General features: G+C 40.9%; 1 protein-coding gene across 1 annotated transcript; it reads left to right on the forward strand.

The window, feature by feature from the left end:
* The first annotated feature begins 1,154 nt into the window (after window positions 1–1,154).
* On the forward strand, window positions 1,155–12,226 carry MAT2B (methionine adenosyltransferase 2 non-catalytic beta subunit). The gene is made up of 7 exons (XM_082063305.1): window positions 1,155–1,313; window positions 5,081–5,275; window positions 6,143–6,257; window positions 6,545–6,697; window positions 9,319–9,512; window positions 10,479–10,592; window positions 11,647–12,226. The coding sequence occupies exons 1-7, from the start codon at window positions 1,251–1,253 to the stop codon at window positions 11,815–11,817; spliced, it is 1,005 nt and encodes a 334-aa protein (XP_081919431.1). The 5' UTR covers window positions 1,155–1,250; the 3' UTR covers window positions 11,818–12,226.
* Window positions 12,227–12,522: the final 296 nt, after the last annotated feature.

Below are 12,522 nucleotides of genomic sequence, written 5' to 3' on the forward strand. Positions count from 1 at the left end.
CAGCCTCTGCCTTGTGAGGGTAAACAGCTCTGTAGCCAGATTCGTGTTACTTCAAGGACTTGCATTTAAATAATAAACTTGGTCATCTTGTAAGCATAAAATTCTGTATATAGCATTAGTACTACAAGCAAACCCCTGCCTTCACTGTGGGAGTTACCAGTTGATTTTATATAAAGGTGTGGATAAAGGCAATTAGAAAAATATGCATTATTTTCCTACATTTTAGAAGGTAAGTGAAATAATTTCTATTGAAGGTGTGCCAGAGCTGTATTAATAATGTCTCTTAAGAGCCAAAGTGTAGTAGTGTAAGCATGGACTTTCACTTTAAAGGGCAGGACCTGGTCCTTCATTTCATACCAATGCAAGATCGCAGTTCCAATGTGCAAGCCTGGTCATGTTAGAACTCTGACAGGGACTTGAGGGCCCAGAGTACCTACCCTTACTCTCGGAAGCAGCACAACCATGTTCAAATGCAGCAGAGTGGCAGGAACCAGCCCTGCAGGCTGGGGACGTAACCTGCGCTGGGGCTTGTGCAGCAGGAAGGGGCAGGAGCTGACCCTGCAGCTCTTCAACACTCCTGGGCTGTCCTAAGGCTTTGGGCTAAGGGTGACTCGTTCCCCTCTCACTCCTGAGGAAAAGAAAATTAGTAAGAAGTATCTGTTCTGTCTTTCTAAAAAGGAAGCCCTGCTGCAACTGTAATTTCGAATTCTTTTTTGAGGGCGGGGGTGTTGGGAAGGCTGTTACATAGGTCACCTATTTCATATAAAAGGCTCTTACAGGTCCAGCGGTACCGAGGGTTGGTTTCAGGCCGGTGGCCCTAGCCTGCTCTGGGGGATGACAGACTTTCCACAGCCGCCCTGGCTTCCCCCGGGGCGAGGCCGGTCCGTCCCAGCCGCCCCCAGCCCTGGGCCTCGGCATCAGCGGCGCAGTCCCCGCAGGGCTGCGGCCCCGGCCCGGGGTGGACCCGCTCCCAGCGCAGACCCCGCAGGCCTGGGGCCGCGCTGCCCCGCCCAGGCCGGCCCGGGAACGCCGCGGCCGCCACTGCCGCTTTAAGGCGCCGCTCGGGCCCCGCCCACTTTAGCGCTCCTCAGCCAATGGGCGCGCGGTAGCGTGAGGCGCCTGCGCCGGCTATGTCCCCGCGGCCCAATGAGCGTGCGTGGCGAGCGGTCGGTCCGCCCTCCCGCAGCCGGTGCGCCCTGCGGCGAGGAGGCACAGGCTGCGGCCCCGGCGGCCCCCGCGCCGCCGCCGCCATGGTGGGCCGGGAGAAGGAGCTCAAGATTCGCTTCGTGCCGGGGCGTTGCGAGCTGGTGGAGGTGGGTGGCGCCGCTGGGAGCCCGCGTCGAGGCCGTTTTCGCCCGGTGCGCAACGGTGGCGGGTGGGGGCTTTCCGCCGCGGCTCGGCCGCCCCGCCCTCGCACAGCCCGGGCAGGGCCGCCGCTGCGGGCGGGGCCGGGCCGGGCCGGGCCGGGGGCGCTGGGGCGCCGCGGGAGGCGCAGTGCGGCGGGGCCGGTTCCGCACCCGCGGGCGGGGTCGGGAGTGCGGCGGCCTCGGCCCCGCTGTGTCAGTTCCCGCCGCGCCCGCGCGGGCGTCACTCGCGAGCTCGAGAAATCTGAGGAGTTTTATCTCTTCTTACGTTATCTTTCTGTTAGTTACCGTTGGTTTTTATTTTGTAAGAAGAAGTTGGGTTTGTTAACCTCACTTAATTGTTAAACTGCTTGATCCTAGCGGCCTTATTGCATAGGAAAGATGTATTTGTAAGGGGAGCGCCGTGCGGTGATTCTACATAGACTTGTTCTCTCCGGCCGCGTTCTGCGCTCGCACCGCCCAGCAGGTGCAGTTTGAGGAGCGACTTACACCCGGGAGCACTTTCTGCCACCGTTCACTTCTGTTCGCTCGCCGGGCCGGGATTTCGGGGCCTGTGGGTTTTAGTTTTGCTTCTTGTTTCTGTAGGTGACGTCAAAGCTGAATAGAGGCCGCTTTTGGAGTGACTGCCCTGTCCAGACATTTTTGTCATTTTATGTCGCAAATCTGTGTTATCCCAGCAGCTTCTGGTTTTAGTGGGTGTTTCTTAAAGTTAATATTTTCGAGTTCATCATGATTTTGTCAAGCTCAGTTTCTATAAAGCTTAAAAACCCTTGTGCCTTCACGTTTTGCTGTTTTTCTAAATTACACTCTTATTTTGTGTTTTGGTAGTGTCTGCAAAGTCATCTTCTCATAAATGCCATTTTTTAGTCATACAGTGTTGTTTGTATATTTCTGTGTGAATGTGACTGCCGAGTACAATGCTTTTTATAACATAAATGTTTAGTGAGCATTGAATATCAGATAAAAAAAAGAAATTGGATGCTTTATTGTAAAGCTCAAAATTGTGCAGTTAGGTAGCCTTCAAAATGAGTTGCTAGGAGAACTTTTTGAATAATTGATGACTGAAAATGGTTGCTGCTTAGTTGAGAAATGTGTAAAAGATTTGTTAGCAGATGGGCTAACCTGAACAAGAACCTGTGTTTAAGCCTATAAAACTTGCAGGCAAAAGAATAACATTTTAAGTGCATGATGTTGTTTATTCTTTACATAGAGTACCTACTAAATTACTGCAAATTCTAAATGTACTTTTTAGCTCATCAGGATAAGTTAAGAGCAGTCTTGTCTTTTAGTTGCATTATGTTATTAATATTCCAGCCATATTTTAGAAAAAAATATGTATATTGACAGAAGTTAAAAAGGAGATGCTCTGCCATATGTGGCTTCAGTTAAGTACTGATTCATCTAGATAGTAGTTATAGATTTTTGTCTCCTTGTCTTCTAGAGGACCACGATTAATTTATTGCTAGACAAAGTCAGTAACAGGACTGAAGTTTTTAGCTCTGCTCGCTGTTAAGGACAGTGTGGTTGCTGCCCTGAAGTAAATGGTGCTGTTCATCCAGAGTGACTTGTGTGCCTGTGGATGGCTGAGCAGCAGCAGCAGCTTCTGCAGCCTGGGAGAGCATCAGCAACCGGCGGAGGTGGGAACCAGAAACCCCTGAGGTCCTTGACAGAACCTCCCAGGCTCTGTTGTCTGCAGTTACCAGGTCTGAGACAGAAATACTCTTGCAGGTGGCTGCATTTGGCACAGGAGCAAGGGAGCGTGTAGGCAAAGAGTTAATCTGGGCAGGTTTTGTATTATGAGGATGTTTAACTTCAAGCAAGGTGAAATATGTTGAAAGTGGTAGTTGCTTTGTGTTGAATTTAGGGGAAACATCTATTGCTTCTCTTGGTTTCTCAGAGACAAGTTACTGAAAGTGGTTTGTCTTGCAGACAAGAGCAACAGGTCGCAAGCTATACTTAACTGGGTGAAAGCTGTGATCATTCAGTTCAAGCTGTGCTACTGACGCAGTGTCCTCTTTGTGGTGTGTAAAGTCAACAAACTTGGCTGAATGATGCTTAAAAATGACAGATTTTACAAATGACATGTTTTTGTGTTGGGCACTTTCTACTTGTTAAAGATAGTCTGACATTTTTAGAAAAGTTTTCAACTCTCTTTTCTTCAAGAAGTCTTTGACCTTTATTGGCAGTTCTCCTCTGGCTATAGAAGTGCCAATTATCTGTCCTATGATGCTCTATTCACATTTTGCTAAGATAAAAAGTGTATAACAAACACAGAAAACAGTACTTGGATGTTCTCGCTTATGCTTTTCAGACAAGCGTGGGCAGGCTTAAAAAATTGTAAATAAACTTGTGTTATGAGGTCAAATTGACTGCAAAGATAAAGGTAACTTTTTTAAAACATGACTTGCTGTAGTTTGCCATTTTCAGGAAACTGTCTAGACATAAGTTGTTATTTTTCATCCAGTACTGATGGGAACGAGTCATCCTTTGCCTGAAGATTTGGAGTTGAGGAAAACACATGCAGTGTGCTGGGAACTTTAAGCAGTTGTTTTGGGATAGGCTGTTTCCCTAACGCACCTCTGCGTATACCTTAATGGAACAAAAGCTTTTTAACTTACAGGGTAAAACACAGGTGGTTATTTGAAAGTGATTTTTGTTGCTTCCTGTGCCTCGATCAAAAAGTAGCCATCTGTCACAATGTTGAAAACGTAAGACTGGGCTCATTGAATTGCACAGTAGAGAGCATTTACAAAATTAAAATCAGTTGTCACGAAGGGTCCTTGTGGACAAAGCTGTCAGGAAATCCAAGATTTATGGATTCGGCACACCTGCAGCTCTGTATGGGCATGTGAGCATGTGCTTTTATTTTTCTTTTTAGTGGGCTTTTTTCCATGATAAGTGCAGAACAAAAGCAGGAAAGGAAAATAAGTAACACGTAAACAGACATGAATCTTAGGTTTGCTGCCTTGAAAACTTGATGGTCTAGTGAGCGGTGGAGAAGAACAAACTTTGTGTGCGTTGGTGTAGACAGCTGTCTCCAGTACTGAAGTGTGTGGTAGCTGGAGTAAAGCTTTAGTGTGTTGTGTAGATTGAGTTAAAGTTACCAAATCACTTTCAGATGCATTCTGTAAAACTGAGAAGAGAGAGCTGTGTCTTGGTTTTACTCGTTATTAGACACTTGGGTTGAATAATGATGAATTACTGGTCTATTAAATGATAAATTGAAGTCTTCAGTTGCTACGGTTGTTGTGGGCAGGCCCATAGCGAGCTGTATTGTGTTGCTGCAGCCTCTAGCAGACACAGTCTGTGCACATTTATTCGTTGTGGGAGGTGCACTCTAGATGTTAAATAGTTGGGGTCCATTTTCAAAAGAAGTTTTTTCCATCATTTCAAATTGCACAAAGTTAGCAGATTTTGAATGAACTTAAAATTCTGTCTTTGTTAGTGGTTGTCTTTCCCCTCTTGTTGTGGAAGTAATTGACTTTCTCATTTACGTTTTTGTTTACCTTATTCTCAAAAATATGTTTAAATGCTTGGCTAGGTACGGTATTGGTGCTTCCAGTTGTTTGTGTTCCATGAGATGTCCCAAAGCACTCATGTGACAAGGAAAGCTATTTAATACAGTAGCATTGATTGCAGCCTTGTGTACTTTTTAAGAAAAAAACCAGCAATAAATAATAGTAGACACACAGCTTTTCCTGCTCTCATTTCTCTAGGAAGACGTTGATATTCCCAGTAGGCGAGTTTTGGTTACTGGTGCCACCGGACTTCTTGGCAGAGCTGTTTTCAAAGAATTCAATGAAAATAATTGGAATGCAGTTGGCTGTGGATACAGGAGAGCTCAGCCCAGATTTGAACAGATTAATCTTTTGGACTCCATCGCAGTTCATGACATTATCCATGATTTTCAGGTAAGTTTCTGGAGTATGAAGTAGATGGATCGGGTACTTTATACGTCTGGTGATCAGTTGGTAGTACTGTTCTGATACGGAGTTCCTGTGGCTTTGGAGAGGCTACGGCTCTGGCAGAGCTCAACAGTGGATGGCTGCCTTCTCTGCCACATCTGGAGCGTGGGTTTGCTCTGTAGATACAGTAGTTCTGAACTTTGCTGTCATCACCACAGGCAGACTGCAAGAAACAGGTGTACAGGTAAATAGTTGAAAGAAAAAAATCGCTGTGAGTTACTGACATAGTAATATGAGGCAGTTCTTTTCAAGTTGAGGAATACTTGAATCCAACAGCAGTAACTGTACATTTAGCATGCAGTAAGTTCACTCTTCTTCCAATCTAATTTGCAAGAGGAATCAATAAAACCTGAAATACATTATACAGGATGCCATTCTATTAGATGACTTTAAATATCTTCTTAGTCTGCATATGTCAAATAAGCCATGTGTAAATGGTTTATCTAAAAATAGTTTGGCTGATTTTTTTTAAGTGCCATTATGTGTGTGAGATAAATATTATTATTGCATTTTATAGTACTACACTGAATTAAAAAGGAAAAAAAACTTGCTGTAAAAGCAAAGCTACTGAAGATCGTAACTGCAAAATTAATCATCAGGTTTTTTGTATCTTGAAGCAACATGGTTCTATTCTACTTCTTAAGGAAAACCTGCTCTTCAGAATGTCACGATTGAAAATACGGCTACTGCCTCTATTGCTTCTCACAACTTAGTGAAACGCCTTTTTGGTTGGGGGAGTTAACTGCTGGAGTTTGGGTGCAACTGCAATCTCTTGATAATGTTTGTTGTTTAAAATTAGTATTTAATTTCCAGCCTCATGTTATAGTGCATTGTGCTGCTGAGAGAAGGCCAGATGTTGTAGAAAGTCAACCAGATGCTGCTTCTCAGCTCAATGTGGCTGCTTCAGGGAACTTGGCAAAAGAGGCAGGTAAGGAGACCACCTCGTGGATTTGATTTCTTGTTAAAATATTGCATTTATTTATCCAGGGACATAAATACGACTAAGTTACAGTAAGTGCTGAATGTAATTTCTGCCATCAGTGTGCCATTGCTCCATTTTTTGTAAGAATAGCGTGCATGTCTACGTGAAGGCTCAGTGAACAGACCAAGCAGCGGGAAGGAATGGGGCTAGAAGATGAGGTCCTTTAAAGGTTGATTGAGATTTCAAACAAGGCATGAATTAAAATAGACTATGTATAAACATTTTCTTCCTAGCTGGAGTTGGAGCGTTTCTGATCTACATTAGTACAGACTATGTATTTGATGGAACAAGCCCTCCTTATAAAGAGTCCGATGTACCAAATCCCCTGAATTTATATGGTAAAACCAAACTGGAAGGTGAAAAAGCAGTCCTGGAAAATAATGAAGGTAAGAATACACTTGCACATTTTGAATAGAGGCTTTCTATTTTTACTTCGTTGTGTATTAGCTTAATAGGCTCATAAGTCAGTGGTAAAGTTGCAAAAACGTGGAAAAGAGATTTAGAAAAGAATGTGATTAGGAGTCAGTCTCCTTGCTCTTAAACAATTTCTATTGCTCATCAGTTGGTTAAAGCTTTATTTCTTACTTGTTCTGATCTTCATTGTGTTACTAGTCTCTGCTGACAGACATCCACAAGCCTTTGTCTACTGTGAATCAACTATTCCTAAGGAAAGATAAAAATTACATCATCATATGTTTGTAACGGCACAAGCTCTACCACACTTAATCTCTAGCTGTTGTTATTTAGGGGGGTGTATTGCAATTCTTCTAAAGGTATGTTTACTTCAAGGGAAAATCAGACTTGAGATTCAGTAATTATGCAGATAAAATCAAGGTAAGTGTTTATTGTCATTCTTGTGGTTTTCTTGCTGGTCTCCTGTTTTGCTCTCATTACATAAGCCATCAAACCATCCATTTTATTTTTACCCACTTATCTTACCACACACATCAGATTCCTGCTTGTAACACTTCCTTGTAACATATTTCTGGTGTTAAGCAACTAATTTTTAAAATTTATTATTTAAATATTTTCTTAATGAAAATTGGTATTCAAAACATACAAACATAATTTTAAAAAATTGTACTTAAGAAGGGAAAAAGGTTGGGACTGAACATGTTCCCTTCCATTTAAAACTTATTTCTTGTATAAAACAGAGGTTTGCTTGTTCCTAGTTGGTGTGCAGGCAGCTTCCACTCACAGGTTCTAAGTAGAGAAGCACTGATTCAGCTCTGCTTAACCAGAGAATTGAGCAATTGATAAAATAGTTTGATGGTCTTTTCAATAAGTAAATATATACTATATTTGAAAATGATAGGCTTTTTAATATAGATTTGTCATTACTACTAAGAAATACACTTCTAAAAATACTTTGATAGGACAAATCTTATTTAAGTAAAAAGAATTATTCATTCCGCCTCTTAATTCATCATCTCTGAATTTGACTGTGATGCTGTTTGCTCCCTCTTCGAGATTGCTGATGAAGATAGGACTGCAGCACACTCAAGTACGTGTGGGTATCTTGCTGGATCCTTCCCCCAGCTCAGCGCTTCACTTGGGTTTCATAACCTTTTGAGCGTGATCTGTCAGGCAGCCGTGGGCTGCAGCAGTGCCATTATTAGCAGAGCAAATTGGGAGATGGTGCTGAGTAAGATGCTTCAAAATGTCAATTTTATTGTTTCATACAGATATCAATATTTTACACATATTAGTCTTCCAACTGCTAATTTGCTAATATTGTATGGGTAGAATTCAGGCTATCAAATGTCTGTAGTTGCGTGAAGAACTTCCATATCCATTTCTGTTGTATAATGCAACAATCTCCACTAATAATTTGGGGGTTTCTGTGTATTTTTTAAAAATATATTTTACTTTTGGTTAGGATGGGATACAAGTTCTATCTAGTACTCATGCTTATAAAAATCAAGCTTCAGTAGGTCCTCAGAAGCATTGGGCTGAAGCTAATGCGCTCCAGGGCTCAGCTCCTGAGAACACCAGGAGGGCAGTCTTTCCCTCAAATGCTGAGTACTTCTGAAGATATTTAATAAGAGACATGTCAACCTGTATTTTAAGAGATAAGAACGAATTTGCTGAGTGACAAAATAACTGTTTTTAGAACAGCAGGAAATCAGCATCATATTGGAGGGGTTTTTTTCTTGTGTTAAGGACTTCTTCCAGTTCACTTTTTTGTGAGGATAATTTGTGTATTAGCTTTTTCTTTTGGTCTTTCTAATAGCTGTGGCATTTTCCTACAAATCTTGAAGAATTGCAATGATTTGGTGACTTATGCTTGTAATTTCAGGACTGATTTTATTTTTTTTTTCTTTAAGCAAAAATATCTGTATTACTTTTAATTTTCATAGCCTTCAATTTTCCCTGAAAAAGGCCTTTTGAGTCTTCCTGACTGAGACAGACTAGTGTGATGTGCGCTTCTTCACTGTTCTCATATCACTATCTTGAAATCTGATACTCTTCACTACTGTATTCGGTGAAGCTATTCCTTATTTGTCAAGCTTTCTATTAATTCCAAGATTCATGTCTGTTTTTCTGGTCAATAATGTCCTCCATTATGCATTCGGGCAAAAAAATTCCTGTAATTGATGCCTGAATATGGTGATTGGTGGGAATTTTTGTTGGTGCTCTTACCAAGGGGGGCTGTGGAGTGCTGGAGTAGCCACATACTTACAGTTGGGTTTAAAATGTTGTAATTTTTTGTTCTAACCAAAACAGGCCTTCTTTTTTCTCTTGCAGCATTCATGAAAGCTTGCTAACTTTCTGGAAATGAGTGGCATAAATGGCAATAAGTTTATATAAACTTAGTGTTTGTAAAAGGTTTTAGTTGATATAAATTAAAATGATATTCTGAGAGCAAACGCATTAATTGTATTTTCTTTGGTTTTTGTTAATGCTTAATATCACCAGCATAGTTCTTAACACTTTTCATGTTATGCTACAGCATTCATACCTATTCATAACAATGTTAGTACTTTAAAAATACTCTTTCTTTCAGGTGCTGCAGTACTTAGGATTCCCATCCTGTATGGAGAGGTAGAGAGACTGGAGGAAAGTGCTGTGACTGTTATGTTTGACAAAGTTCAGTTCAGTAATAAATCTGCCAACATGGACCACTGGCAACAAAGATTTCCTACTAACGTGAAGGATGTGGCAGCTGTTTGCAGACAACTAGCGGAGAAGAGAATGCTGGTAAGAATTTAAACAATCAAGCCTTTTCAGACTAAAAACAGCTGGAGATCTTGGCTTCGCTTCTGAACAACTGAGAACTGCATATAACTTGCATTATTCTTTGCATTTCTGGAACACTAGGAGAGAGGAAAGAACTAGTGTAATACTACAGTATTGTTACATGAGTCTGTGGATATTCTGATGTTTGAAACATAAGTGATTGAACTGATGGGACAGATCACCTGAAAATTGTCGTGTGTCTTCTAGTGTTCAGGAGAGAAGTGCAAACAGCTAACTTATTCTAATATGCCTTTTACAAATTGCCATTTGGGGTTAAAAACCAACCGAACAAACACGGTGGTTGAATGTAATTCTCAAAGATGCCTTTGTATTAAGAACACTTGCAAACAAGCCACTCCATTTAAAGATTTGAGTGTGTTTATTTTCAACAGTATCTTCAGATTAGCACCTTTGCAAGGTAACAAACCCAACCAACCACCTTTATTTTTCATACATATAACTTGGAAAAAAATGGACCATGCATATACAATGGATGTGGTGCAATCAGTTTGTTTGATAGGACTTCCACATGGTTTGCAGTTTGACATTCAGAACGTGTGTGCTGAATTTTGCATTTGTTCTGGAGTGAATTGTACAGTAGAGCCGCGTTCCTCCTTCCCAGCTGTTTGCCTTGGTTGGGTATTTGGTTGGCTGACTTGCTCCTTTCCCTTCTGTTAATTCTACAGACTCTAAGGTGTTTGTGAAAAGTCAGGTCAGATATACGTAACGTCAGTTTTCAGTCTCAATCCCTAGTCAGGTTCTCTCAAAATGCGCAAGACATTTCTAGAACATCAGTGAGGTGCTGTAACATTCCTTTCAGGATAGGATCTCGCTGCAAGGTTATTCTGTACAATTTTTGCTTGGGAATCAGTCTGACAGCTTGCTAGCTGCTTTTTTTTAAACCTGCGCTTTCTGTTTCTTTTGTAGGATCCATCAGTAAAAGGAACATTTCACTGGTCTGGCAATGAACAGATGACTAAGTATGAAATGGCATGTGCAATTGCCGATGCTTTCAACCTCCCCAGCAGCCACTTGAGACCAGTAAGTGATGTGTTGTTTGACCCGTAGAAAGATGGTTGTACTTTAAGTAGTAGGTCTCACACTAGCTATAGAAATAAGCTTCCTCTTCAGGACGATCTGTGTATGTCTGGCACAGCAGATGTATTGCCAAGGACACTGTCTGGTACCTAACTGGGAAAAACAACAGCTGCTTTGACCTGCTGAAAGATGAAAATTCCCCGGTCAGTTGGCAACCAGTTTTGCAGTCTGTAGCTTAACAGTATTTCTGCAGAACGATTGCCCTTAGTCACAAGTAAATCCATATTTTTTGTTGTATTTTTGTCCTTGAAAAAGCCTACAGATTGACAAAACATTAACTTGAAGGTAGGAATCTATAAGAACTTTTCAATGTCCAAATTTGTTTCTGAAAACATTCACTTAAATTCAAATAATTTTTGCTTTGCTTAAAACACCCATCCTGCAGTTTTATTGACACTTTAAAGACTGCTCTTAAAAGACATACTTGCAATGTTGTGAGACTGTCACATGTAAGATTTTATTTATATCCAAAATAAATTCCAAGGATTTTGGGACTGGAATGTGGCTTGAAAGATGGAGAAAAAAAAGAATGGAGAACACTAAGTTAGTCTGAATTTTTTCTGCCCAAATGTACTTCTCTTCAAGTATATTGATCAGGACATGGTTCTGTCAACATTTTAGAGCATTTTTTACTTTGTGATTGTAGTCACAGGGTGAAAATAGGAATAAAACAAACATGGAAAAGCATAAATGGTGAGCAGTAACTGAGTGAGAAGAATTCAAATTCAGACGTCATGTCGCTCTACCTGATATCTCTTACGTTGAAATGAAGTTAACCATAAAACAAGCAAACAAAGAATCCTCTCTGCAACCAAACAAAAAACTAGCACACACAAAAAATATGCAACACGCAACATAGCTGGAGGGGAGGAGAGGAACGCACCTATATAGAAAGCTATGAAGGGAAACTTCTAAATGAGCATATATAAGAATAAATGTTTTTCTGTCATTTCTGATTACTCGTTGGTGTGTTGGGTTTTTTCTGTTTATTTTCTAGATCACTGATTGTCCAGTTGTGGGTGCTCTTCGTCCGAGGAACGCTCAGCTAGACTGCTCCAGGTTGGAGATGCTGGGGATAGGTCAGAGAACACCATTTCGAGCTGGGATCAAGGAATCGCTTTGGCCTTTCCTTGTTGACAAGAGATGGAGGCAGACAGTCTTCCACTAGTTTGTAACTTTTTTTAGTAAAAGTATGGTATGTGGCACTTTTTTAAAAGAAAAAAATAGTTTTGTATGAGTGTTCTTAAATTGTGACATTTATGAGTTTTCATTTAATCAGGTAAACATATGGTCTTGCACTAGTGAAACTGTTAGCCGAAAAAAAAGTTCAGTGTCAAAAACTGAGCCTATTTGATGTCATGGATCTTTCCTTCCATTCATACCAATCTAACTTAACATCTGTTCCTGGCAGATTATGGTTCTCAGTAATCAGTACCATTTGATGCTAAGAATGACTCCATTCACTTGTAGACTCACTCCTGGCTGAATTCTGTTGTTGATGCTTAAGGCCTGTGCCATTGTTGTATATACCATTTATCTTCATTAAAAGATATATTCAGTTACTTTATCACCAAAAATCTGAGTTTTTTTGTGTTTGACTTCTGAAGGTGGTGTTCTTATGAAGTTAAACTGAATTAGGTATTGCTAAATGTTTGTTTTGCTTGAGCTCTGATCAAAATGTTTTTTAAAAAAGTGAAACTTTATTTTTGCAATTATCAAGTGTACTTTTTATGCTTGAAATATCTTCAGAATGTTCTGTAACTTGAATGCCTGCAGCTTCATATTTGTACAGTAAGTTGTATTCATTTGTTTTATTGGTGACATTCAAAAGCTAGAAAGGGGTTGGGAGGGTGGGAACAAATAGTTTTGCCCT

Source organism: Streptopelia decaocto, assembly GCF_964273445.1.
Source record: "Streptopelia decaocto genome assembly, chromosome: 12".
NCBI classification, from domain to species: Eukaryota; Metazoa; Chordata; class Aves; order Columbiformes; family Columbidae; genus Streptopelia; species Streptopelia decaocto.